General features: G+C 41.6%; 1 protein-coding gene across 2 annotated transcripts in view; it reads left to right on the top strand.

The window, feature by feature from the left end:
- KIAA0930 (KIAA0930 ortholog) overlaps positions 1-20,312 on the top strand; it is an 89,274-nt gene extending 68,962 nt beyond the window's left edge. For both annotated transcript variants that reach the window (XM_042051276.1, XM_042051275.1), the window contains exons 4-10: positions 727-804; positions 5,192-5,293; positions 6,347-6,487; positions 8,544-8,738; positions 10,892-11,054; positions 13,680-13,835; positions 15,498-20,312. In XM_042051276.1, the coding sequence (XP_041907210.1) occupies positions 727-804; positions 5,192-5,293; positions 6,347-6,487; positions 8,544-8,738; positions 10,892-11,054; positions 13,680-13,835; positions 15,498-15,538 (876 nt within the window). In that variant the 3' untranslated portion in view covers positions 15,539-20,312. The remainder of the gene's footprint in view (positions 1-726; positions 805-5,191; positions 5,294-6,346; positions 6,488-8,543; positions 8,739-10,891; positions 11,055-13,679; positions 13,836-15,497) is intronic.
- The last annotated feature ends 5,473 nt before the right edge of the window (positions 20,313-25,785 follow it).

The raw sequence follows: 25,785 nt of genomic DNA, 5'->3' as shown, positions 1-25,785 counted from the left end.
TTGCTGATTATGATCTCAGAATGGGAAACTGTTGGCTCAGGCACACATCCTGGAAAATAAATTGTTTTCATTCTCCCTCCTTTCTCCCAGAACTCTCTTTGCAGAACTTCTCTGCAGAGAGCAGTTTTTGCCTTTATTTGATACTCAGTAAAACCAGGATATATTTGCCACAGTCAGAATTCAGAGATATTGTTACAGCTGGCCATTGCTGTCCAGAGCTATTGCACTTTCTCCTTTTAAGTTTTTTCAGGTTGTTTGGAAGGCTGTGCTAGTGTTTTCTGATATCTCTAACATGTCACTGGTGTTCATTAGTGTGTCTCTTTTTCCTTGTTCAAAGGGAGGAAATCTTTTCCATTTCTATCATAAAGTGTGCTTAGGGATGTGAGTGTGTGTGTGTGTGTGCGCGCGCTGCTTATTCCCCCATCTGAAATTAAGTTCATGTTAAACTATATCAGCAGGACTTTCCTTACCCATTGGTTGTGCACCTCAACAAGCAGCTGTGCAAGAGATTTTGGTGTTACTTAGTTAATGAAAAAACACAGGTTTGAAAATCGTAGGAGGTTCAGTATAGTAAAGAGAGTAAAGAAAATGGCAACACCAAAATATCGTGCTTTTTAGACAGACAGCTAAAAAAAAGTGAAACAGAATGTGTTCTGCTTCATGCACACCAATGTTTTGTTTTCCCAACTCTAAATGTTAATTTCTCTGTATGGTGCCCTGTTCCAGCTGGATTATGTGGTGACCTGTGCTGTGTGCACACGCTCTGATGGAGGTGATATTCATATTCACAAAAAGAAATCTCAGGTGAGCTTCCCCTTTTATTGCTGTGGATCAGAGGTTGGTATCCAGTATTACCTAATCTTAAAAACTGGGGCAGTGGTTCTCAGGCTGTGCTTTGACAGATTCATCCTTGTGAAGCATCTCAAGTCTTTGTATAGTGACATTTCTTGCCAGTTACCTAGATGGGAGATGTAAATATCCTTTATAGCCCCTCTTTGTAAATTTTGTAAATTGTAAAGACCCTTGCATGCTTCAGGGTGTATATCTTTGCCTGGTGGATTTAGGGGAGAAAGGGAAGGTGCTGGGGGTGGGAAGGAATATGATGCCTAACTGTTCCCCAGTCCGAGACTAAACCTGAAATTGTATGAGATCTGGGTTACGAGGAGCCTTCAGGGTAAGTTTCTAATGTAGAGCTGCTAAATGGCAGACAATTTACTGATTACCAATTTATATTTTTATTATTTTACAAGATTCTTAGTTTGTCTCTTAACCTGCTCATTTCTTTATTCTCCATACCCTAGGCTTTTATCTTTTCTGTGCAGTTAATCCAGGGTTTAGCATAGTGGAAGAGACTGAATAACAAGCATAAAGGGGATAGGAGCAAGAAACCTGAGGCTTCCCCACTCAATTTCCAGTAGATCTTGCAACAACTTCTTCTAGTTAGCAGAAATTCTTCTTTAAAAGGCTCCTGTTGCCTTCAAAAGCCTGTTTATCCCAGGCATTTCCATTCCCTTGCACCTTAGCAGGTGTTTGCATGGCTTTACCGAAATTAACCAGTGCTCTTTAGTTTTTAATTATGTTTTGCCACTTTAAAAGAACTTTTTCTTTGCCTACAAACAAAACTAGGAATGCTGATTGTTGTCTCTGTGATTTACATTGATTAAGCACATAATTTTTTCTCTAGGTGTTGTTGAGATGCCACATTGCGCTACTGATTTAAGCCTGTTATTTCTCATTGCTTTTTTCACTGTTGGCTAGTCCAAATTTCACCCCAAGTTAACTTCTGCAAATGTTTTTGAGAAAAATCTGTGAATATTATTTGCAGATTTGAAAACTAGGAAGGAGAAGATGAGGGATATGCCCTTACTGCATGTGAGCAGTATTTAGAAGGAAGAGGAAGTTTTTTGTTCCTCCTTTCTAGAGGCTCCTACTGTGGGACAGCTTATAAATTGTGTCTTCCCTTTTTCCACATTTAAACTTACCAGAACATACCAGTAACATTTCAGCATCGTTGCGTTGATCTATAGAGAGGGCAAAGGCAATTCCATATGCTGTGAAAGCATGTTTGCAGTTGGGCATTTCGTTGTCACGTCCACCATTGAGCTGTTGGTGTTAAATGAAGGAAATCCAGCTGGTTTGGATCTGCATTACTGCTCTGATGGTTCTTGCTTTAAAAAATGCGTCTTCTCCTGCCCATGTGTAGCCAGATGTTGATGGCCTAAGACCTGTTGTCCTACTCCAGACCTATGACAAATCTACTCTGCTCATACAACTGAATGCATACGGCATGAAGCCAGAAGGAAAAAGGCTGACTTTATTTTGAAAACTGCTGGCTTGACAATAAAATCTCCACAAACTGTATTTTCCTCAGGTGTGCCCGACTGGAGATGAATTTGGGAGGATGTTTTGCTGTTCATTGGCTGGCATAAAAATGAGGATGCCTGGAAGACATCTTTGTTTCAGGCATTGGTGCAAGTAGCATTTTTGAGGAGTCTGGGTACTTTCTAATGATGTTTCTGGTGTTGAAACAACCTTTCTTTTTAACTGTATTTCAATGTGCTTAAAGGCTGCATAGATACAAATAAGGAAAAGCAACCCTCTCATGAATATCTAATATCCTATCCTTAATTATGTTTTGTGTTGAATGGTTTGTAGCAAGAATGTCTCGAACTTGACAGCCTGGTCAGATCCAGAGCTTTCAGCATGTTCACAGTGGGCTAAGATTTGACAGGTTTCTGTAATTCAAACCTTTGTTTGTAAACAAATGCGGAAGGAAAGAAATCTGCTTGGTATGAATTCCTTCTCCCTCCTTACCTGGTCGCTAATCTTTTTGGAATGATAAAATCTAAAGCCTTTAGCTATTTAAACAAAGTCACTAAAGGAGTTCAGGAACTGCTTAGGAGGGAGAAATGTGTAAGAGGAAGCACAGTGATAGGGAAAGAACCAGAAGATGCGGATGAGAAACCAAGTGCTGTGAGCCATTGTCTTGGTTTTGTCACCAGAACTGCGGGGAAAACAAAAACTCTCCAACAACATTTTTAGTGTTAGAGAATCAAGGCATTACTTTATTCTGGCCAGGATGTTGTTCTGCCAGGATGTGCAACAGAAATCATTTCATCCGCACATTGCCCGGGTTGTGCAGAGAAATTCATTCCATCATGATGGATTTCTCCTTAGCTGAAAACCAAGCTATACTAAACCACAACATTCTCACATAATTTTTACTAGATTTTTCACATACTTATACAGTCAAAACCCATAGAAATTAATTGGTTCAATGTTCATTGGCCCCAAGTTACACAGTTCTTAGTATTTGCTTTCCTATTGGTTATCAATCTCTTCGCCTTCAATGTTAATAGGTTCTCATTCTTCATTCCCTTATCTCTCTTTTCCTAGACCAGGTGTTCCTGACCATGCCAGGGGTGATGTTTGGAGTTGATATTCGTTAATGGTTGTTGATGGTCATTATTTTTTGTGTATCTTCTGTGCTACTCCCAGTCTGTTGAGATGTTAAGCTCATCAGGCCTCGAGTGATGAAACAGTCCCCTGAAAAGAAACTTTGATTGCCTTCCCCCCAGGGCAAAGATGAACAAAACCCCTGACTAAATTTACTTTAAAAAAAATTAAACTTGGTATCATTTCGAACAGTTTTAGACAGTCTAAAGAAGTGGGCACTCTGAAATGAGTAACCTCCCCCTTGATTCCAACCAATCCCTTTCCCCCAATAACGAATGAAATACAAGTAGATTTAAGTGAAAAAATAACATTTTATTAACAAACAGACACCAACAGGCAGGGCGAAAAAGTAAATAACTGCTAGATACCAAACTGTTAAAACTCAAAACCCCATGGGAACAAAAAGAAACCCAAAATGCCAGAAATACCTGTTCCCAAAATGGCGCCTGCAGGAGGCAGCCATGTAACCAAGGGACAAAGGGAAGATGGTGTCACACTGTTCCCTTCCAAGATGGCACCTCCCAGGTGACCACATGTCCCCAGGAACAAAGAGACAATAGATGGTGGCAACCCCTACCAGGAAGGCAGGAGCCCACAGAGCAGTTCCAGAGGCAGATGGAAACTCACCAGCCTGTGTGGGATCTGCACTGCTGCAGCCGCTTCCTCCTGCCTTTCGCAGGCTCTGCTGCTGCTGCCGGGCTCTGCAGCCTGGGTGTGGAGTTGGGGGGGAAAGGGCCAGTCTGTGGGCACTGGCACAGGGCGGCCTGGCCCCAGGAACTCGCTCGCTTTTTTTCTGGCTGTTGGCAGAGTTTGCAAGTTCACTTTGAAACAGTTTCTAATTGCAAAATGCAATTTCTACAAGTAGGTACAGCTGCAAACCCAAAGCCGCCACAAAAGAGAGACTCTCCATAGCCTTCTCTCCTGGAAGGGCTTGGGTTGGAGCGAGGGCTGCTACAGGTGGGCGCCTGTGGAATTCGCCCCAAGGCAGCCCAAAATCACTAACTGCAGTCTCCCCTATACAAGGAAAAAAAAACCCGCAAAATTGAGAGAGAACAAAAAAATGGAAGGAAAGCCTGAACAAAGACCAAGTAGCCTGCAAAGTGAATACTACACAGCCAAGAGCCCAGAAACTGCCTCTGCACCGATTTCAAAAATGCCCGTGACAGCACCTCACACACACAAGGTCTGAGGCTGTAGGGTTATAAAGATACAGTAACGGTTTTTGTGTGCAGGTAGATATGGAATAAAATAGCATTATGAATCACCCCAGGACAGCCACGCTGCCCTTACTGAGGGAGGTTGATCTTAGTGTGGTACTAAGTAAACAATAACAAATTAAAGGTGTTGGATCAGCTGCTTCATGGTAACTTTCTTGCACTGTGGTATTTTACTTTGCAGCACATTGCAGCAACATAAAGGCATCTGAAAGTGATGATGAAAAAGTAGGATGGTATACTGTAGTATGGTGAGAGGTTAGGTACACAGGTAGATTTACTGTGGAGAAATGGGTTTTTGATTACTTGCATGTGGAAACCAAGGATTTCTCAAGTGCCATTACTGCAAATCTGGCTTTAGTCAGAAACCAGCTCAGCTGTGCTTGAAGGATGTCCAGCATCTCTAGCGTAAGTTAGCAGTGCCAGCCTGAGATGTTTTGTAATTACTTGCCTTGTGTTTGTGTGTCTATTCCCAAGCACATTTAACTGAGAAGTGGTATCTTTTTCTGCATCTTTCTCAGCAAGTGTTTGCATCTCCAAGCAAACACCCAATGGACAGTAAAGGAGAGGAGTCAAAGATCAGCTACCCCAATATATTCTTCATGATTGACAGTTTTGAAGAGGTGAGTTCCTTGTTGCAGCAGCAAAGTTTTGTCCTATTCTAGTCGTAGGTCCTGATTAGCTGTTTTCTTGTACCTTTTGAACAAATGTTCTTGGGTAGTTGTGGTTTATCTTCTGCGAGATCTTATTTTATTATATTTTATTTTACTTTGTCGCAGTGGTGTTGGATGGTAAAATGCCGCGACCTTCCCAAAAGCGTCTCCAAGGGAGGAAGCTGTTCGATGCAGCCACCACACACACACACACACACGTATGCACAGATACAACAGATAGCTGTCAAAAACAGTCCAACGATAAAGGAGCAGGAAGGGTCTTCGCATGGGTTTTACAGGAGAGGTTTATTGCAGCCACACTCGTGCAGGGTTCCAGAGAAGTAGCCTGAGAACAATGCAAGGTCCAGGGTTTTATATGGGAGCAGATTGAGCATCAGGGACCAATGATCTGAGGGCAGGGGGCGGCACACAGGTGGGGCCAGGGTAAGGGAACCAATAGGGAAATTCTGAGAGTGTGGTGATGGGGCAAGGGGTGGAGCGGCCAACGTAGCCAACCAGGGAAGCAGAACTGGGGTACATTAACATAACAGAACAGAGCATCTTGGGAGAAGCTTTTTCAGTCACCCTAACCTAAAAAAGAACCTAGGACTTGTTCCACCATAGGACTCCTTTTGTTCCTTGTCCAGCAGGCCCCCCACCCTCCACATTTTTTATTTTATTTTATTTTATTTTATTTTATTTTATTTTATTTTATTTTATTTTATGTTACCTTCCTCTCTCTTTAATATTTGAAATCTGATCTTAAAGCTGTATTTAGGCATCAGTACCTATGATGGGCTAAAGCATGAAAGGCTGATGTGAGGGCTGCTCATCTCAATGTGTGATTTGCAGTGTGCACTGCCTGGAGTCTGTTTTCTTGAAAGGCTGGGATGAAACATTCTGCTCCCTTTCAATTTATATTGAAAGTTCCTTGGGTGTAAGGACAGCCATGGGAATCGGAACGTATTTCAATTTGAACAACTGCAGTTTGCATCCAAGTGTTTCATCTTGCATCTTTGGCAGGTTTTCAGTGACATGACTGTGGGAGAAGGAGAAATGGTCTGTGTGGAGCTGGTGGCCAGTGATAAAAGCAACACCTTCCAAGGGGTGATTTTCCAGGGGTCCATCCGCTATGAAGCACTCAAGAAGGTCTATGACAACAGGGTAAGGAGCTTCTGAAAGACCATGTCCTTTGCAGCAATGGTGCTCTGACTAAATTTTCTTTGTAAAGAAAATTTCTAGGTTCTCTTTGGCTGATGCTGTCATCTTTTTGTCCTATTAGATCAGCTGCATCATTGTCTGTCTTTTTTGGCTTTGAAAGTTAGGTGAAAGCTACTGGATTTGGCTCAGATAGCTGAGGGTATTGAGATTGGGATATATTCCTCTGCTGTTTGCCAAAAGGAGGGGAGGTAGGGATAAGTAGTCAAGAGTGTGACACTGGAATGGACTTGAACAACAGTTCTTTGAGCCCCTTCATTTTCTTGAAAGGTCATAGATATTTCTGTATTCAGAGAAGGTATGATTTCATGGGAGATCTTAAACTCTGGTAACTACCTTGCGATAACATGTATTTTTCTTCATTGTATTTTGCACTCATGGCTGTTTTCAAAAGACCCTTGTAGTCTCACTGCCACTGAGAAAAGCTTTCTCTGCTTTCTACAGAAACATGAAATACCAGCACTTTCACCTTCAAGTCAGTAAACTTCTTAAATGGCTTATTATGAAGACAATCCTGAGAGATTTTTAGAAACAAACGGAAGAAATTCCCACAATATCTGTAAAGTGTCTGTAAAGTTCTCTTTGTTTCTGCCCTTGTCAGGAGAGATGCTGAATAATTTCCCTTCTTGTTGTTTTAAATGTGAGCCATTACACTCTTCCAGCAGGTTTCTGAGAGAATATGAAACAGAAGTTGTTTCTCTCTCACCGTCATCTTATGGTTTTACACAATCAGCAGCTGGGTTATTAAAATAAATGGGAATGCAGAATCACTGAGGACAACATAAAAAGAAAGTCCTGCAGTGGAAAGATAAGATCTGATGTGGTAAAGTCGCCACATAGTCTAGGAATGTTCTGATTGACCACACAGCTACTTGACATTATTTTGTTAGATGAAGTAAAATTGTTAATTTTTCAAATATTCCATTATGGCCAGAGGCAAACCTTGAAATTTTACCATTATTTTTACAGAACAGGAGTAATCTCTATGCTTTTGAAGGTTACTTCGTTTCAGTTGTTTCAGGGAAGGTTTATATTGAATACTAGGAAAAATTCCTTTACTGGAAGGGTTTTCAAGCACTGGAACAGGCTGCCCAGGGAAGTGGTGGAGTCCTCAACCCTTGAGATATTTCACACATGTGTAGATATGACACTTAAGGACATGATTTAGTGGTGGACTTGGTTGGACTTAATGATCTTAAAGGTAGTTTCTAACCTAAATTATTCTAGGATTCTGTAATTCTCAGTACTATACAAGCTGATGAGCATCTTGTCCTTTTCATAAACTGACGAAAATTGCAATAAATCACTTAAACTTATGGATAAATCCTACTTACATCACTTAGCAAAAGCTCGACTGTTTTCATATTGGTCTGTTCCTTTTTTCAGTTCTCAGTTCAATTCTCAGTTCAGTTCTGCTGACTGGAAATTGAGCCCCTGTGTCTGTTTATGGGATTTAAAATTGTCAGGGTGTCTTGGTGAGCCATGCAGTGCAAGTTAGTTGTGATTGGGGCTGGTTCCTCATATTTTGGCCTTGACAGTATGGACATAAAAATGTCAGAAATTACTTGGCACAAAGTAGTGGCCCAGTTGTGGGGTGTGCTTTGCTGGTTTGAAGCATCTTGTGTGTGTGTGTCTATTGCCTTTTGGACTCAAACGAGTGCCTCGGCACAGATTGCATTGTGTTGTGCATGTACCTGCCTGTGCTCTCCTGTGCCACAGTGTGTGGGCCTGGATAAAAACTTCTGGTTTTCTCTCAGTGTGCCATTGGTAACTCTGCCTTTTGGATGGCTGAAGGAATTGGTTCTTCTCAGAACCTGTTTTTGTCTCTGTAAAATTACTTTCCTTTTGGAGATCACTTCAGATTGTGGCTTAAAATGTTTCTTAGGAATCATTATCCACTATGGTTCTGACATTTTCTTAGATAACTGCTTTCAGAGGATGTTATTTTCAAGTTGTAGAGCTGTTATTACATGTTTTTCTCTCCTGTCTTGATGCATTGTAGGTGAGCGTTGCAGCTAAGATGGCTCAAAGAATGTCTTTTGGCTTTTATAAATACAACAACATGGAGTTTGTCCGAATGAAAGGACCGCAGGGAAAAGGGCATGCGGAGATGGCAGTGAGTAGAGTTTCCACTGGTGACACTTCACCGTATGGGACAGAAGAAGATTCAAATCCAGACTCCCCAGTGCATGAGAGAGTAAGTAGCAGACAGAAATACTTTCTGAAGGTGAAGCATGAACATGCTTTGTTCCAAAGGCAGGAGGCAGATTGAAGCTGGGGTTAAGTCACATCGAGGTGCTGCACTTAAGTTTGCCTCTGTGTAATTTGGTTGAACTCAGTATATGAGATGGATTTTTTTAATGCAGTTTCTCCTGAGCAAATGCTGAATACAGAGATGACTGGATGATTCATACTTCTGGAGGAGTGTTTTGTTGAAACAACAGCAGTCTTGATGCCAAGGAAACCGATGATTCTGCCTGTTTTCTATAAAATACGTAGATTCCACTTCTGTGCAAAATGGGATTTACCTAGAAATGTGGAATTTGTGTATTATATAGGTTGCTTGCTAAACCTCACAGGAAATGGTATTGTTAGGTTTTGCCACTGAGGAATACTGCCAACACAAAGCCTGTATAATGCTAAACAAAGATCACGGACCCAGATGCATCATACATATGCTTAATTTTAATGCAAGTGCAGTAAAATGCCAATAGAATCAGACCATAGATGCCAATTTGGCCTTTATTCAATCCTGAGCTTTATTTTCCATTACAACATTTTACCTGGTTGATGGGGATTAGGCAACATGTCTTCAAAATATTTGCACAGACCTGGGCTGGGTCAGTACCTGCTAGAGTCTAGCATGGTTTTCTGTGTAGTGTGGCTAACCTGTATCATTTAAAGATCTGAAGAACTGCTTCTAGAGATCTCCATGCAGGCAGTGTGGTTTTTGTTTCTGACTTGGTAGAAAGCAACATGAGCTACCAGCACAGAACTCATTAACTGGATGTTCTTGCTCTCTACCACAGAAATACAGCCTGAAGAAATCAGGCCTGGAGGGACAACATGATCTTTTGTCTCCAAGGCTTCCAGTGTCAGCTGGAAAATGTCAAATTAGATTTGATAATGTGTTACCACTGCTTTTTGCTAGTGGTTTTAACGGTGATACGTCTGTTTCTCATTCCACCCACAGTGTGATATGAAATGACTCCAAAATTAAAAACAGAGGCAAGCACAAATTAGAAATTAAGTGTGCTGGGGAGAGGATCAGTTGGGTGTTACAATCCCTTTCTTTTATTTTTTTAACGTTAGTGATAGAGGGACAACATGGAGTGTTTCTGCAGTGTAACATCAGCCTGGCTTGGCTGCCATTGTCACTCCATGTCACCTCCCTCTGCATTCCTTTGGACAGATATGAGCAGTGTCAGGTGCCAGCTCAGGAAGAGTTAGGGGGTTGTTAAATTGACTGTGTGAAGAAGAAAAGACAAGATAAAAGTTACTCACATCCATTTGCAAAGTAGTTATCCCTATTTTTTTCCTTTTGAAATGAAACTATTAAAATAGTGCAATCACAGCCAGTACATCAGCACTACATTTCAGTTCTCTCCAAAACAGGTGTGCTGGCTTTAATTGTAGTTTACTCAATGGCAACTACTGCTCTGAAAGAAGGGTGTCTCCACAGTTTTGTCCCTAATTTGTGTTTCACCACAGATGGTTCCATCCATGTATTTGTCATCACTTGGACTAACCAAATCATCTGAGGCACCACAGCTTCATTTTCTCCTTCCAGTATTGAAACATGACACACATAAAAGAGAACATTGACTTCATGTCTGCCTCAGTGTGTTGTGCTCAGGAATTTGTGACCCTGCTCCCCAGGGACACTGACCTTCCACAGGGATCCCATGGGACAGCCTTCCCAATAGGGAAACTGCTGCCTTGTGCGTGCCAAAGAAATGAAGGTGCACGATTTGAGTGTGTTCAATACAATACATTCTTAGCATGTTAAGTCTCCTGAATTTCAATATGCAAAAATAAGATTGACATTCTTGGTGCCTAAATTACTAATTTTGTGCCGTTATGACTGTAAATCCTTGTTAAAAGTGATCATCTGAGGAGAGAGGTTTTTCTTTATTCATGTAACAGTTGAGGGTTGTGATATACCAAAATATTTTCCCCTTGATGAGCATTTTGAAGCTGAAATGTTTACTCAGTTGAAATTCTCTAGCTGCTTTGATAAAACATATCTAGATACCCGTCATCATTCTGATTTTTACACATGTGACCGCCTTGTGGCACATGGAGGGAAAGCCAAGACTTTCTCCAGCATTTCTTCTATTTCCCTTTCAGGTTACCTCTTTCAGCACACCGCCAACCCCAGAACGTAACAACCGCCCATCCTTCTTCTCCCCATCCCTCAAGAGAAAAGTGCCCCGAAATCGAATTGCTGAGATGAAAAAGTCCCATTCAGCAAACGACAGTGAGGAGTTCTTCAGAGATGATGATGGTGGAGGTGAGAGAAGTATTGACAGCTAAACAGACTTGTCTGGAGAGGGCACAGAGCTGTGGAAAGGTATCCCAGTGAAGGGTTTTCAAGCAGGTTTGCAGGGTGGAAAAACGAGAGCTCCACAAACAGCCAGTGCCTCTCTGAAAATAAGATTTTTCACAAGCTTGAGTATCTCTGAATATGTTAAAACTTATTTCTTTTATGTGGACCCATTTGAGAGAAACTGGAGCAGCTGAGATCCTCCCCCTTTCCCAGATGTCACACACTTTGGGGGCACTTCTCCAGGTATAGTTGGGTAGGGCATGTTCTCAGCAACAAGTTCTTTGAATTCTGATTTGATCCAGAGTTGGTTAAAGCTGGTGAAAAGGTGTTTTACTTCAACTGGCTTTAAATCAGTTCTGAACTCTATAAAGAGAAAACCTAATGAGTTTGTATAATAGTTTAATGACTTGTGGAACTCTTCCTTTAAATTCTAGTTACTCAGCAGGAAACACCTGACAAGATGAAGCCTGACTCAGAATATAGTATATAAATCCCAATCACATCACAGTCTTGTGAGGCAGGAAACTCAAAAATGTCAATGTCCAAACTGCTTTTCATATGTTTAAAAACAATTCAGTCAACAAATCTGTCTGTTGGCATTCTAACAGATAAACACAAAGGTAATTTCCAGATTACAAGTTCTGTTTGAAGTAGCAAAGATACTGCCTATCAGAAGTACTGGACCACCTTAGCTAGTAAAGAATTGCACATTAAAAAACAAACTGAAGTGATAATGTTTAATGCAAATTCTGTGGCAGTTTAAAAAAAAAACCTGATGGTAGTTAATTCAGGGTTCTATCAATAAAAACCTTCGCTCATCTCTTTTTCCTTAATTTGTCTAATCAGCATCTATGTTACTTGAAATGTGATGTGTTTGAGTATGTTTTACTAGGCACAGTGTAGTGTGGGGAGAAGGGCAGCTTTCCCCACATGCAGTCCTGTTTTTGGTGTCTTTATTTTGGAGGTTGCCCAGGAGAGAACAGGGTTCAAGGTGTTTCTCTGGCAGCCTTCATGCATGATGCAGTGTGTCCTCAGGGTTGTCTTGCAGGGTCTGATCCTAGACTATTTAATCATAATGATGGAAATGTTTTTTATTTTCATATCCTTTTCCTTCTAATATATTTATGGAAGTAAACAAATTGTAGGTTTTTCAGATATTTTATAGCATTCATATAAAATACCAAGAAATGGTTTCTAAGTGTTTTGACCTTATTGTTCCTCATCTGAAAAATAAAAAGAGGACTATTTTAACAGCTTATGCTAGGAAGTTTAATTTATTCAAAGATGAGTTTTCTACAAGGAGTAGTACCTAAATTGAGATTTTTTTACAAACTTCAGAAACCTGAGTGTCCTACCAGTGTTTGCTCAGGAGCTGCAGTGGTGAAACCTTCTTATTTTGTCATTAAAAAGCCAGATGCAGATGCAGAAGATGCAGAGATAGGAGCAGAGATTTGGGTGCATCTTGGCTTTGTGGGTGGAGGAAAAGATGTGGATTGTGTAAAGATCAGCAGTGTCCTTGGTACAGCCAGTGCTGCTGCAGAGTTGCCCCAGTGCAGACAGACCTGTGGTGAACAGGAACAGCCAATCTAGGCCCAAGTCAGTGGCTTTGCTGTGTGCAAGCATGATACACCAGGAGAGTTGTGTTTATTGCAGCTACCAGAGTCAGCTCCTTCTACCCTAATCACCACAGTGCTCCTGGCATAGTGGTCATGCATGGGAAGAGGGAATATACAGCTTGACTATACATACACTTGTATAGGGAAGGAGGGAAAGATTTTCAGAATTTTTTTCCTCCCACATTGTTATGCATCTTTCTATAGTAGCTGCCACCATGAATTTTCCTCTTTGTTTGGATCAGGATCTGCTTTCAGTCCCAGAGCTTGGATCACCCTGGTTCAGAATCGATATGTTAACTTCAACATCTGCTTTTAGCATTGTGGGACAGGGCTGAATTTTACAGGGCAATAGAGCAAAGATTTAAAAACATTTCAAAAATGTAGCACATGGCTGTGGTAGAGACCTGCACCTATAAAAAACTCCTCTGGCCTACAGGGGACTCAGTATCTTTTTGTTTTAAAAGTTACCTGGGGACATCTAAACTAATTCGGAGAACAGTGGCTGAGCTGAAGGGTCGTAGGTGTGCCTCAGGGTGTGCATGGAGGTGTGCAGGAAACTGTGGTATTAATGCTGCATCTCCCCATGTCTGCTAGATGTCAATTTTCTTCAAAAGAAACAATTTCTGTTTTGTTACTCTGGTGAATTTCTGCATGAGTAAGTACTTAATCTTAGGGCTATTCTATGACTTTGTGTATGAGAGAAGGCTGAGTTAGGGTTCTGCTGGTGCAGTGTGGTAGCACAAGCCCTCTCCTGACTTTTTTTCAGCTGCTACTGCTACCATTAGCTTCAGTGTAAATGGTGAACTCTCTGCTAGGCAAGGTCTGTCTGGTTTTTAAAAAGCAGTTATGATAGTGTCCTGCATGTGATTTGTCTCTAAACAATGACTAGGAGGCTTTCCTCTTTTTTGAGTTTCAGAAGTGTTCCAGTAAAGTACAATCCCTTGAGACTTGCTGTCTCTTCCTGCCTTTGCAGATCTTCACAACGCGACAAATCTCCGGTCGCGGTCCCTGTCTGGAACAGGACGCTCACTGGTGGGCTCGTGGCTGAAGCTGAACAGAACAGATGAAAATTTTCTACTCTATGCACACTTAACATACATCACTTTGCCATTGCATCGAATTTTAACAGGTGAATTTTGACATGCATTGTGCACAGCCTACAATGTTGGGGGATTCTGCTGTTAAGACAGAGGAAGGAGTATTTCTCTGTAATGCCACTGTAAATAGGAGTTTATTTCAATTCAGAAGAAATTACAGATTCCAGTAAAAAGTTGGTCATTTGTACTTAAGGATGGATTTTGAACATTTCAGCAAAATATGTAATTATTCCTTATGATCATTGTGTTGATAGTCTTACAGCAAGTTAGCTGGCATTACCAAGGTCACTCACTCTCTCAGCACAGGCATTTTGGAGTTCACAGAAGATGTATTGTTTCAGCTGGCATTTAATACATGCTCAAGAGGGTGGCACAAATGCCTCCATGCTCAAATACTGGCTTTGAGCTTGAACATCTTTCTAAGACTTAATTTGTTGAACATACAGTTGCAGGAGTTGGGGTATGTATCGAGATACACAGAAATAGAGCATGAAATTTCTGGGCTGTAAGGCAGAATTTTCATCTGCAGTTTTTCACTACCCACATTTGTTTTAGCTTGACATGTTGTGTAGGTCCTGTTTCCAAGGCCTTTTTGTAATCAATATATTTGTGCCAGTAGCAGCTTTCCAGGAAGCAGGAGCATTACATGTGGGGCAGGGTGAAGTGGGAAAGGTGCTCATTTCTCTTGGGTAGTTCAGAAAACCTGTACTAAGATATTAAAATCCCAGTGATAGTGATCAAAATACTTTCTAAAAATGTCTTGAGTTTATTGATAAGACTTCACTCTGACCCTTCTGTCCATGTTGGATAATCACACTTCTGTCACCATCTCCTTATAATGTCAGATGATCCAGTCCCTTAGTCATCTCTGTGGCCCTTCACTGGACTCGCTCCATTGTGTTCAATTCTTTACAGGTGTGGTTGGAGCCCTCTGGAGCTGGGGATCAATTTTTGCTCATGTCATCCTCTTTGTGCAGTTGTGTTTGATCAGCCTTTTAATTGTGTGCTCCCTTTTTCCATGTTCCTTGTTCTTTGTGTAGCCTAGAAAAGAACATAGCAGCCCAGTTTCCAGATATTTCTGCGTAGTGCCTTGCCATGTTGGTTTTACTACCCATGTTTAGAAAGATGCCCATGATTACAACAGAAGTTTTACAGGGTCATATTCTGTCCCACTTGGGCAATATGGAGTTGAGAAGCCAAAAAGAGGAGTGGGGTTTTTTGGCAGCTTTTTGAGTGCAGGAATGTAGGCTTTGGACTATAGAATGAATAAAAGAGGTGAAATACTTGTACCCACAGAAGTCTCCTTAAGGGGCTTGGGGATGCTGCATTTCTCCCTTAAAGAATGGAAAACCCCTTAGCAGCTCTTGTTAATGGCACTTGCGCTTGTTTCCCTGGAAAATCACTCCCTGTATAACATATGTTGCTTCATCCCAGTATAAATGATTGTAGATCACCTGTCCTCTCCACATGATGGGATATATTTGCAGTTTCTCATCTCTCAGATCTTCCCAGTTGCATCCTGGTTAACTCAGATTTTAACAGGCAAAGCTGCGTACTTGTCATGTTTTAGATTCCTGGTGGGCTGTGCCGCAGTCCATGCTTACATCTCCAGTTCTCTGTACTTCCTGGTACTGTGGCTGCTTTCAGAAGCCTCTTAAGTTTACTATGTCTCTTTATTTCTCTCCCATGCCCAGATATCCTGGAAGTGCGGCAGAAACCAATCCTGATGACATAGCAGAGAGCGGGCACTGCCTTGGAGCCTTGTTGCCAAGTGCCTATCCACAGCGGTTTTCCGTGCTAACACTACCATCTAGTGTCAGGAACATAGACCTCCGCAGGAAAAAGGGAAGTCCAGGAATACCAGCCGATCAAAAGTGCCTCTTTCTTCCTTCCTCTGCTGTCACACACCGAATGCCCACATCACTGGAGTGTTTCTGACTGGAAGAGGACTTTCAGCAAGATAAAATGAGAAGGGGCTGTGTTTAAACTGAGTCAACACTTTATGGACAGTTTGCTACTGTGTTTACTTTATAACTAAGAAGCCAACAATATGTACAGAATGTGTTAAACTTTATATTCTTTGGGAGAAACATTCTGAGAATTCCATAATGATTTGCTATTGGACATCGCTCCATAGACTCTGGCCATACCCTCATCTCATCAGCCGTGTGCGAGCGCGTGCACGTGTGTGTGTGGAGCGGAGTGGGGGAGAGAACAACTTCCTGCTAAGGGAGGAAAAGGAAAAGATACATCACTGTTTTGGTTTGTGCAGCAGGTCAGGTCAGAGCTTAAAAGAGGCTGAAAATGTTCCCATTTTTCATCTGTCAGTGTTAGGAGAGGTGAACTCTGCTGACAGATTTCTGTATCTACCAAAGAACAGCAACATTTTCATCCTCAAGAACTGGCTAAGAAAACAAGCCAGTGAAAAGAAGGCTAAAATGTGCTGCTATAGTAAAGCTGAGGTTCATCTCCAGGACTAATGCTGCTTACCTTTCTCTCAGCTGAGTCAATACCAGTTTGAGTCTAAAGTGAAAAAATGGGAGACTGTAATCGGTCTCCAAAGGCCTAAAACCTTACCAGTAACCCATCCTCCTGCATGCACTGGACTTGAGAGTTTGTAGACTCGTCCTTGCGGTACCCTTTGTAGCCAAGGAGGGCATGGGAGCTGCTTTATGGTCAGGCAGCTTGCCCGGATTTTCTATCTTTGGTTGTTATATGCTGAAGCACAGAGACCTTTCTTGAAATCCAAAAGATGGAAACATAATTCTGTTCTGAAAAGTGACTAAAAATTGCATAGTGGGAGGTCTGAAAATTATGTGTCAGGAGCTCTCAGGAAAACAGCCTTATGTTTACACATGAAGTGCAGCTCTCTCTAAACAGCAAAACTGCTGTCCTTGACATTTGAAAACAAAATGATTGAATGCTGAGGTTACTGTGCTCTGACTGTCTGTTTTGATGTGAGAGCCAGTACATACTTAGGTTTATTTAGGACCACACAACAGTGGGAGGGGTGGTGTGTCTCTTGGGGCACGTCAGACTCCAGCACCCGCACAGAGTGAGAGCAAAGATGCCGTTTTTGTCACTTTTCAGACTCTGAGCACCTAAACCTGATGCTGTGGCATGTGCTCTGAGCCTGGACTTTTGTCTCCCTCATACCTGGTCTTTCCCAAGTGCTTTGTTGTTACTCTCACAGTAGCATCTTGACTTAACCTCTCAAATAGAACTTTCTGCTTTTTTTTCCTCAGGCTAGATTCCATGGAAATAGCTCTACTTCAGCATAAAGGCAGACCAAATTTGCCTTTCAGCCCAGCCTGATGACTGGCATGGTAAGGAGGTCTGTCAGTATTTGAGGCCAGGCCTGGAAGCTGTCACCTTAGCACAGCGTGGTGGCCTTTCTTACACCGGCAGCATGAGTGTATGACAGAGACAGCTGACTAGTTTTCAGTTGGCTTCAAATATGTTGCAAGGCGTTAGAAAAACGTTCCCTTTGTCATTACCATCACACCCACTTTTCATGCTGCAACCTTGGAATGTTGCCAGTGGTTTGTGTGTATGTGAGGGTGTTTCTACCATCTAACCTGGTTGCCCCAGGCTTTCTCCTTGAGCCCGGGGAGAGGTGGAGTCTTCACTCAGCAGCTGAAGTGCTCTCTCAAGGAACTTGCCAGGCAGCCTGGGTGGGTACCTGAGATCCCCAGGTAGTGTGCCTGACATCAGCTGGTACGAATATTCTCTCTTTGCCCATGCTGAGAATTAAACCACTCCTCAGCTAGAAAACAAGCTTCTCAGTGTGCTCCTTACTCTGTGCTTTCATACTGCTGGACTGGGCAAATCAGTGCTTGGTTTTCCTTTAAATGCTCGTTGCAGAGGGAAGGGAGAGAGGGTTCACATTTGTACTGATCATGACAATAGATACCTTTCAGTCAGGCAGCTGGAGGAACAATGTAAAAATGAAGTGTATCCAGATAGGACCCTCAGTGGTAGGTGCCTGAACACTTCTCAGTGGACAGGGATTTGTAATGCTCCCTCGGTGTTGTGTATTATGTTTAGGTGGTTTAATTTTGTGTGATTTGAAAGACTGAGAAAATCTTGCTGTGTAAGATTTCAGAGCAAATGAGGAATGATTCTAAGCTAGTGCATTAGTTTAAAAGCAGTGCTATGGAAGGTACACTTTAGATCCTACATCTGTTGTTCAGGAGGTATCATCTGCTTTGTTACATGTATATGGTTGGATTTTGATGTCTAGTGTTTGAAGGGCTGTAATGTCCTAAAAAAAGTAAATTTATTTATTGTATCTTCCTAGTGCGATATGCTATAGATACGTTGAAGACTCTCCTTTTCTAGTAGAAAAGGACTACAAGTATGCCCTCATGGACATCCATGGAAAATAGAGGTCAAAAAGTCTACTGAATGTCAATAGTGCTTTTTGGAAGCAAAGATGTGCCAGATTCTCGGTTATTCCTTCTTTAAACAACTATCTTGGACTTCTTATGTGTAGCCAGTGGTTCCCACTTTCTGTTATCAAATTCCACATTTTTTTCTGCTTTTAAACAAACCCTGAAAATTATAATTGGTTGTCCTTGTGTGGACAGATTGACAGAGAATTTGATCAGTTTTGCTTGGGTCAGGATGGCACAGCTGGACCCTTAGCATTCTATTGCACTACATGAAAAAAGAAAAGTGAATGTTAGTAAGAACCTCTCACCATATTAATTTGAAGGGATTTTAATTCTGTAGCTCCTAAGCAGTAAATTGGATTCAGCCCCTGTTGGCCATTAAGTAATTGCTGCAGAGGGAGCTGGCGTGTCCTGCAATGCCTTGAAGGCTGTTTGGCTATCAGTGTCTTAATGGTTGGGGCACAGTGACTTTCATCAGTTATGCTGATGTTTGAAGATGCAGCTCGGTTAACAAATTCGGGAAACTTTGCAGAACAGCTTTATTTCTTTTTGGAATTCCATCATATGTCATTGCTCAGTTAACTCCTTCCATCCTTCTGCCCATTCACTCCCTCTGGAGATCAAGGCTTACCACTTGAGCTCTTCATAGATGTTGTATATTGATAGATATCAAATTATCAAATACAAGGATTTGAATCTTTTCACCCATAACAAGTTTTTCACTGCTATCAATTTAACCAATATAAAAAGCTTGTTGTTTTTTTTTTTAAAGAAAGCTCTTAAATCAATGATTTTTTGTTAGCTGATTATTGCTCTGCCTTAGAGACCACCATGTACATGAAATTATGTTCTCTTACTGCCAGCCAAGACAAGGTGGATTCCAAATCTCCTTTTAAAAGAAGATGCTTTTAGAATCTCTATGAGCCTTTCATCTGTCTTGGCTAATCCAGTTTGTGTTGGTCCCTGTTCCTTCTCTTTTTATTTTCCCGGTCTTCATTGTTTACAAGGCTTGGGCATGTTGGGCTCTGGATTGCTGTTACTCAGTTTTCTATTTCTGGGCATGTTGTGCTCTCCAGAAAAGAGAATTATTTGCACAGGTGGCTTTTCACAGTAACGTGTTTTTCCCAAAGTATGTTCATAATTTAGACAGTGAAGTCCTTGGCCCGGCAGGCAGATTTCTTCCAGCAGACCCTCATGTGCAGAATCCTGTCTGGTCACTGAAGTTCTGTATGGATGTGGAGTTCAGGGAAATAGACTACACTCTTAGACTATTGACCTGCTTCTTGCCAGTCATTATTTTTTTCCTTTTTGAAATGATTGCTTGCCCTTGTGTTTGTAGTCTGAAGCTTCCATATTAAAGACAGATAAAATCTTCAGAAGTGCCTAAGCCCTGTTGTTACCCAGTGGGGTTTAAGAACAAATTTTTATTTAGGAAAATAATTTATTAGTCTTAAATTCTATCTGTGTTGTGTGTAGCAGTGTCAAGAAATGACAAGTTTATAGTTCTTGGAAGAACAGTGTCTCTCTTATGGACTCACCCTTTATGTTTGAAAGACTCTCATGGTTTCCAAAGGTCATGGCTGAAAGCTCTAGAAAGTGGATTTCCTGTGCTCACAGTGATCAGATGTCTGAAAATGCCTTACACATTCTGTGAGGTGTGACTGAAAGTGTGTGGTGCTGGTGTGTAGAAATTCTGTGTCAAAAATAGGTGCGGTAGAATCCAGTCAAAGGCATTGTGAAGTAAGTAGCTTTTACACCAAACCTTAAACAAAAAGAGTATTTTACACCAGAATGTAGCTGTTTGGATACTTCATCAAGATAATACAAGTCTGCAAGCAGGTTGTAATGTTGAACGTTCTCTGTGTAAATATATAAATATTCTCAGCCTAATTTTATCAGCCTAACACATGTTGCATGGTTTGGGTTTTATTTGCCTCATCGATCATTGGTGTTGCTTAAAAGGTGATGGGTTGAAAATCGTGCTGGCACTGTACTGAGCCATTTGAACAAAGAGCAAGGAGAATGTTGTGCACCAAAAATAAAGCTGACTTTGGTTATGGCAGCAGTGAAGAAAGTGTTGGACCCTGCAGCAAATAAACAGACCTCTTTAATGACCACGAGCTCTATTAGTGGTGTTTTCTCTCTACTGTACCTGGTGATGTTGGAGTTTGGATGTATTCCTTTCTGGTGGCCGGCACCAGTGGTGGAATAGTGCTCCCTGGCACTCATGTAGGCATTGCCAGATACCAGACTAATGAGGCAGAGTGGCCTCATTGCTCTTCATTCTTACTGCATTTGGAGGAAAGCCCAACTTCTGATTCTGCTATGGAACCTCTCAGTGGTCAGCCCCTGACAACTTGACATTGGATAAGGGGAAAGAAGGTAAAAGTCAGCGTAGTCCTGAATTTGTTTACAAAAGTTTTTCATTTCTGCCTTTAGAACAACCCTTCTAAACTGATCTGTGGTTTGTTCTAAACTTGATTATGTCATCAACATTTATGTTTGTGCAGTGTATAATAGTGAGGACTGATGGCTGTAATGGTTTCTTCCTGATGAATTCAGGAAGAACTTCAGTGCGGGTTTGTGCATTGTCACGAAAAGGAGATTGCATTTAGATCTGCACTGTTTACAGTGCCTTAAATTGTGTGTACTGGCAGGGATCTGCCTTGACTTACAGACATGCAGGGCTCTGGCTCCTCCCTCTCCACTTGATTTTTATGACTAACATTTCACAGTCAAATAAACCTTCAGGGGATTTTTCTGTCTAAATTAATTAAACTCTCCTTGAACAAATGTTACCAACAATCTCCATGAGTTGGTGTGCTGAGGATTCCATTTCAAAGAATCCCAGACCAGGATGTTTTATGAATCCATGTGGTAGGTAACAACATTTATGCTAAGCCATGTGTGATAGCTCAGAAACGTGTGAGATATTAGGGAGAATTATAACACAGAGCTTAAGAAGAGCAGGATGTCTCAGTTCTTTACATGGATATTTGAGCAGATTGTTGGCAGTGTTGTTTTGTGACTGCACATGCAACTGGGCAGGAATCTTAGCTGGTTGGGAAATACTAAAATATGGCTTTGAAACAAACTGATTTTTTTCCTTGAATGCTTTAAGTTGAAAGGTTTTGGAAGCAGCCATAATGGAGAAGCATTATTTAAACCAGTACAAAAGGTAAAGAACAGCAGAACCTCACGAGTGGTGGTAATAAACCTCCCCTGCTTTATTAGTCATTCAGGAGTTCGGACAGAAAAACGTTTGCTGGTTTGGGGTTTGGTTTTTAATCCAAATGCTGAGGGAACAGAAGACTGCCATGTACATATTTGAAGAGCTTTCCCAGCTTTACTGAATTAATTTCTTCAATATACTAAAATACAAATACAGGATTAACAGTGTGGAAATACATCTTGCTCTATAATGTCCCTGCTTTGGGCAGCCAAGTTAACTCATGTTCTTTTGTCCCGGAGTGTTGTGTCCTGCCTGGCCACACCTGGAGAGATCCTCCCAAGAAATACCCTAATATTGCTTGGCACAGAAGTTTATCATTGAGGTCTGCTTTTACAAAGTAAAATCACACTTTGGAGATTAAAGGAAAACTAGCCATCTTTGTTAGCAAACAGTTACTTGTGTACTCTTCTCAGAAGTGTGTTGTTCCTGAAACTTGTAATTGAAACTTTGCAGAGAGCAAAGGAGTAAAATGCAGGAAGAATATGGGTCTGATTTTCCATTAACAGTGTAGATGAGAATCTGGGAGGGGCTGATGCTCCTCAGTAAAGAAGACATTAAAATACATCAAGGAAAATATGAGTTAATTCAAACTCTGTCCCCAGCCTGGTTCCTCACAGAGGTAAGTGTGGGATCTAGTGACTTTCTTGTCAGAAATAAGTACTCAGAAATAAGTCATTTCAAATGTCAGAAATAAGTAATTTATGCTTGATTGTGCCAGGAAACTCTTCGCCAAGACAAACTAGTTGGCTTTTCCTAGTAGGGTTAATGTTGACTGAGGTGGTGGTATGAAAACTAAGGTAAGATGATCCACTCTTTTGTTTAGACAAGACACAAGGGTTTGTGTGCACAAACAGGATTTACTTATGTGAGGCACATGCTCTTCCACTGCAGAAGATAAAGTTGACCTGCCACACAGCTGTCTTTGGACCTTCACACATGTGTACCTCATGGCACCTGCACAGAAAGAAGGATTTTTAGGCAAAATCTCCTGGTTGGAACATGATACGAGTGGGAGGGGTCGGAGAGGACAAGGATGTGCCTGTTCAGCAAAGCAGATGAGGCCACTGCAGAAGCTTCCTGGGCAGTGTGAGCATTCTGCTGGAGCTGCTGCTGTTACATGGGTAAACTTGAGGTAATGACATAAATGTATGAATAGTAAGTGTGCAGGTAGTTAAACTGCATGTTCCTGAATTCACTTCAAATAAACTCTTTCAAGGAAAATGGGAATAAACAGTTTTAAACCTTTGTTGAAATGAATGGAGCTGGCTGATAATTTTCTGAAATACCAAGTCTTCCTGCACAGCTCAATGGAGAGTACCTACACTACAAAAAACCTTGTCTCGTTAGTTACAGCTGCACTAAGGTTTTCCCTGTTACCTGTTTATGCCAACATGTGGGTGATTCTGGTGATTCATGAATCAGAATTTCACAATGTGTGCTGACTCACCCTGTGCTCTTCCACCTCACATCTCCCCCAGACGTTAAAATGTGGTTATGATTACAGTTCTGCTTTTCCTGCTGGAGCAATATTGCTGTGGAGATTCAGCAAAAGCAGTTTACAAGTCTACAGGCCTTTTGGATTCCCACACTCAGCCTTTAATTCCGATGCAATCATTCTGTTCATCTAAACCCTACTGGAAATAGTGAATGCTTTAAGCCTGCACCAAGTCTAGAGGCTTTCCTTTGCTCCTGAAGGATGAGAGGGTCGCCAGAACCTACTCTTTAATCACTGCAAGTGTCAGACTAGGTTCTCTTTTGAAAAATAGTGATAGATGTATCATCAAGGAGCAAGAAGAGTAATTACTATTCAAGCTTCCTTCTCAGCAAGAGTTGGGAATGCCATGCTTCCTGCTATGGGTGTCTGTGGTTACCCTGCCCACCACAGGAGATCAGCACAGGTGTCATTCCTGACTTCACTGTAAAGGTAAGGAAAAACAGATTTCGTAAACTGCCAAAGTAAGTAAGTTTGGTATGTAAACCACCATTTTCTTTTCAGTGGTTTTGTTTTGTTTTTTTTACAATGAAGAAACCATCTGCAAGCTTTCCTTGTAATTGCCATCAACAGAATTGCTATTTGCAGGTGAGTAGAATGCCCCAAGTGCCCACCAGTCCAGGTAGGGCTCCAGATACAGCATCAACCATAGTTCAGACAAAAAAATTTATAGTGTATTATGTCATCCATGCTGTAAAGTAGTAAACTAAAGTCACACTTTTTCCTCAGTGGTACTGCCTGAACAAGAAAATTCTATTCATATCTTTGAAGCCTCTGCAGACTTCCAGAGATGATGAATTTCTGAGTTACCTCTCAGTAAAGGTTATGATGTCCCTAACAGTAGTACCCAATAAACTGATTATTATGGGTATTTATTTGTATTATAATCAATTTTGATTGTAATCAAAATAAATATCCATATACAGGATGCTCTTAAGCAAATAAGAATTTCTAAACAAGTGTGATGCCTAAAAAAATACACAAACCTAACAGAAACTGGGATAAGTACATTGACTACTTCAGACAGTGTAATTCTGCTGCTATTTCTTTATTCATCTTGTACAGCCTTTGGTTCCTTTGTGCTACTGCTGTATTTCATGCAACTCATCTTCATGTGCTCACAGTAATATACTGTAGCTTGTGCAGAGGTTTGCCCTCCAGCCATCACCTCCTGAATATTCAGAGCAGTTTGTTGCTTTTTTCCACCTCAACTTTAGTTGTCTAGTCTCTTGCAAACTTCCAATGAAGCAAGTATTTTACCAAAGCTGTTGTCCAAACTTTGAACTTGTTCACACCTTCACATGTCCTGCCTTGTGCAAAGATGGTACCCAGAGTTCCTTGGCTGGCTCTTGCTCTGCATTCACTTTCAGTTTTGTCTTTAGCATGAGGTTTATTACAGCAGGTAACTTGTCTGTTGAGGCATTGTTTGTATCATGATTAAAATGTACTTCTTGCCATCAGTATTTTCTTGCCAGTGACACACATGCACAGCCTTCTCATGGTTTAGCCCCAGGCAGCAGCTCAGCCCTTCACTCCTCCCCCTGGTGAGATGGGGGTGGTTAAAAGGATGAGAGTGGGAAAACTGGTGGGTTGAGATAAAGACAGTTTGACAGGAAAAGCAAAAGCCATGCACACAAGCAAAGCCAAACAGGGGATTCATCCTCCACTTCCCATGGGCAGGCAGGTGTTCAGCCATCCCAGGGAAGCCAGACTCCATGATACACAACTGTGACTTGGGAAGGCAAACACAATCACTCCAAATGTCTCTCTCAATCTCCCTCCAGCTCTATATGCTAAACACGACACCATATAGTCTAGGATGTGCCTGTGACCAGCTGGGAAAAGCTGTCCCAGCCGTGTTCCCTCCCATGTCCTTGTGTCCCCCAGTCCCTTGCTGGTAGAGTGGGAGAGGAGCAGGAAAGGCCTTGGCTCTGTGCGTGCCCTGCTCAGCACTAACTAAAACATCTCTGTGTTATGAGGACTGTTCCAGCACAAATCTAAAACACAGCCACTACCAGCTAGTGGGAAGAAATTTACCCCAGCCCAAACCTGCAAACCCCTTCTCATTTCCTCCTAGGAGAGGAGTCATGCTGCTCCACACACACTATTCCTTCTTTGAAGTAGGCACTGTCCCAGTGAGAGTGCTTACCCTTTTCTGTTGCTTACCCTTTTCTGTAATAGCAAGAAGTTTGGCTTGGACAAAGTCATACAAACTGGATTATTTGAGACTAGGAACCTCAAATGCAGTGGTTGTCAAGTTCAGTCATAAGCTCACAGACTATCCCGGTAGGAACAAAGAAGGAAGCAGGAGCACAGTAAGATAGACACTGTGGCAAGCATCCTGCTAAAATAATGGGTTATCTCTTGGCAGGCTTGGAAAGGCTGCAAAAGCTGCTGGGGAATTCAGTGTTAAGAATCCTTCAGTTTAAAACCAAACTAAAGTAGGTGTGAGGCCTATAGAAAGCTGGGTGCAACAGTGGAAGTTATGGGGTGGCAAAACTGTACAAATGTTGTTTCAAGACTGTTGGAGGAAACTACCATGAGTGTTAAGGGCTGATAAAAGCCATAGGCAGGTGACAATAAAGTTGTATATTCTAAGGCAAGCAAGACTCACTAGGCACTCAAAGTGTTCTCAATGCAGAAGGCAGCTACCAGCTGATGAGGCCTGCATGGAACACTGGCCATGGCACAGGCCAAACAAACTGCGCAGTGGCGAGGTCAGTGCTCAGGGGTGCAGCTGTCTTCAGATCCTTTAACAGCAGGATTTTCTAGGCAGGAGTTCACCTGCAAGCAACTTGTTATACAATTCATTTTATTAATGCAATGTTATACACTCAAAATGAAAGTTATTCACACAAGGCAAA

The sequence above is a fragment of the Corvus kubaryi genome, unplaced genomic scaffold (assembly GCF_017639235.1).
Source record: "Corvus kubaryi isolate FWS band 111438036 unplaced genomic scaffold, C.kubaryi_AGA036_p1.0 74, whole genome shotgun sequence".
NCBI classification, from domain to species: domain Eukaryota; kingdom Metazoa; phylum Chordata; class Aves; order Passeriformes; family Corvidae; genus Corvus; species Corvus kubaryi.
This window is presented reverse-complemented; position numbering and strand designations above follow the sequence as displayed.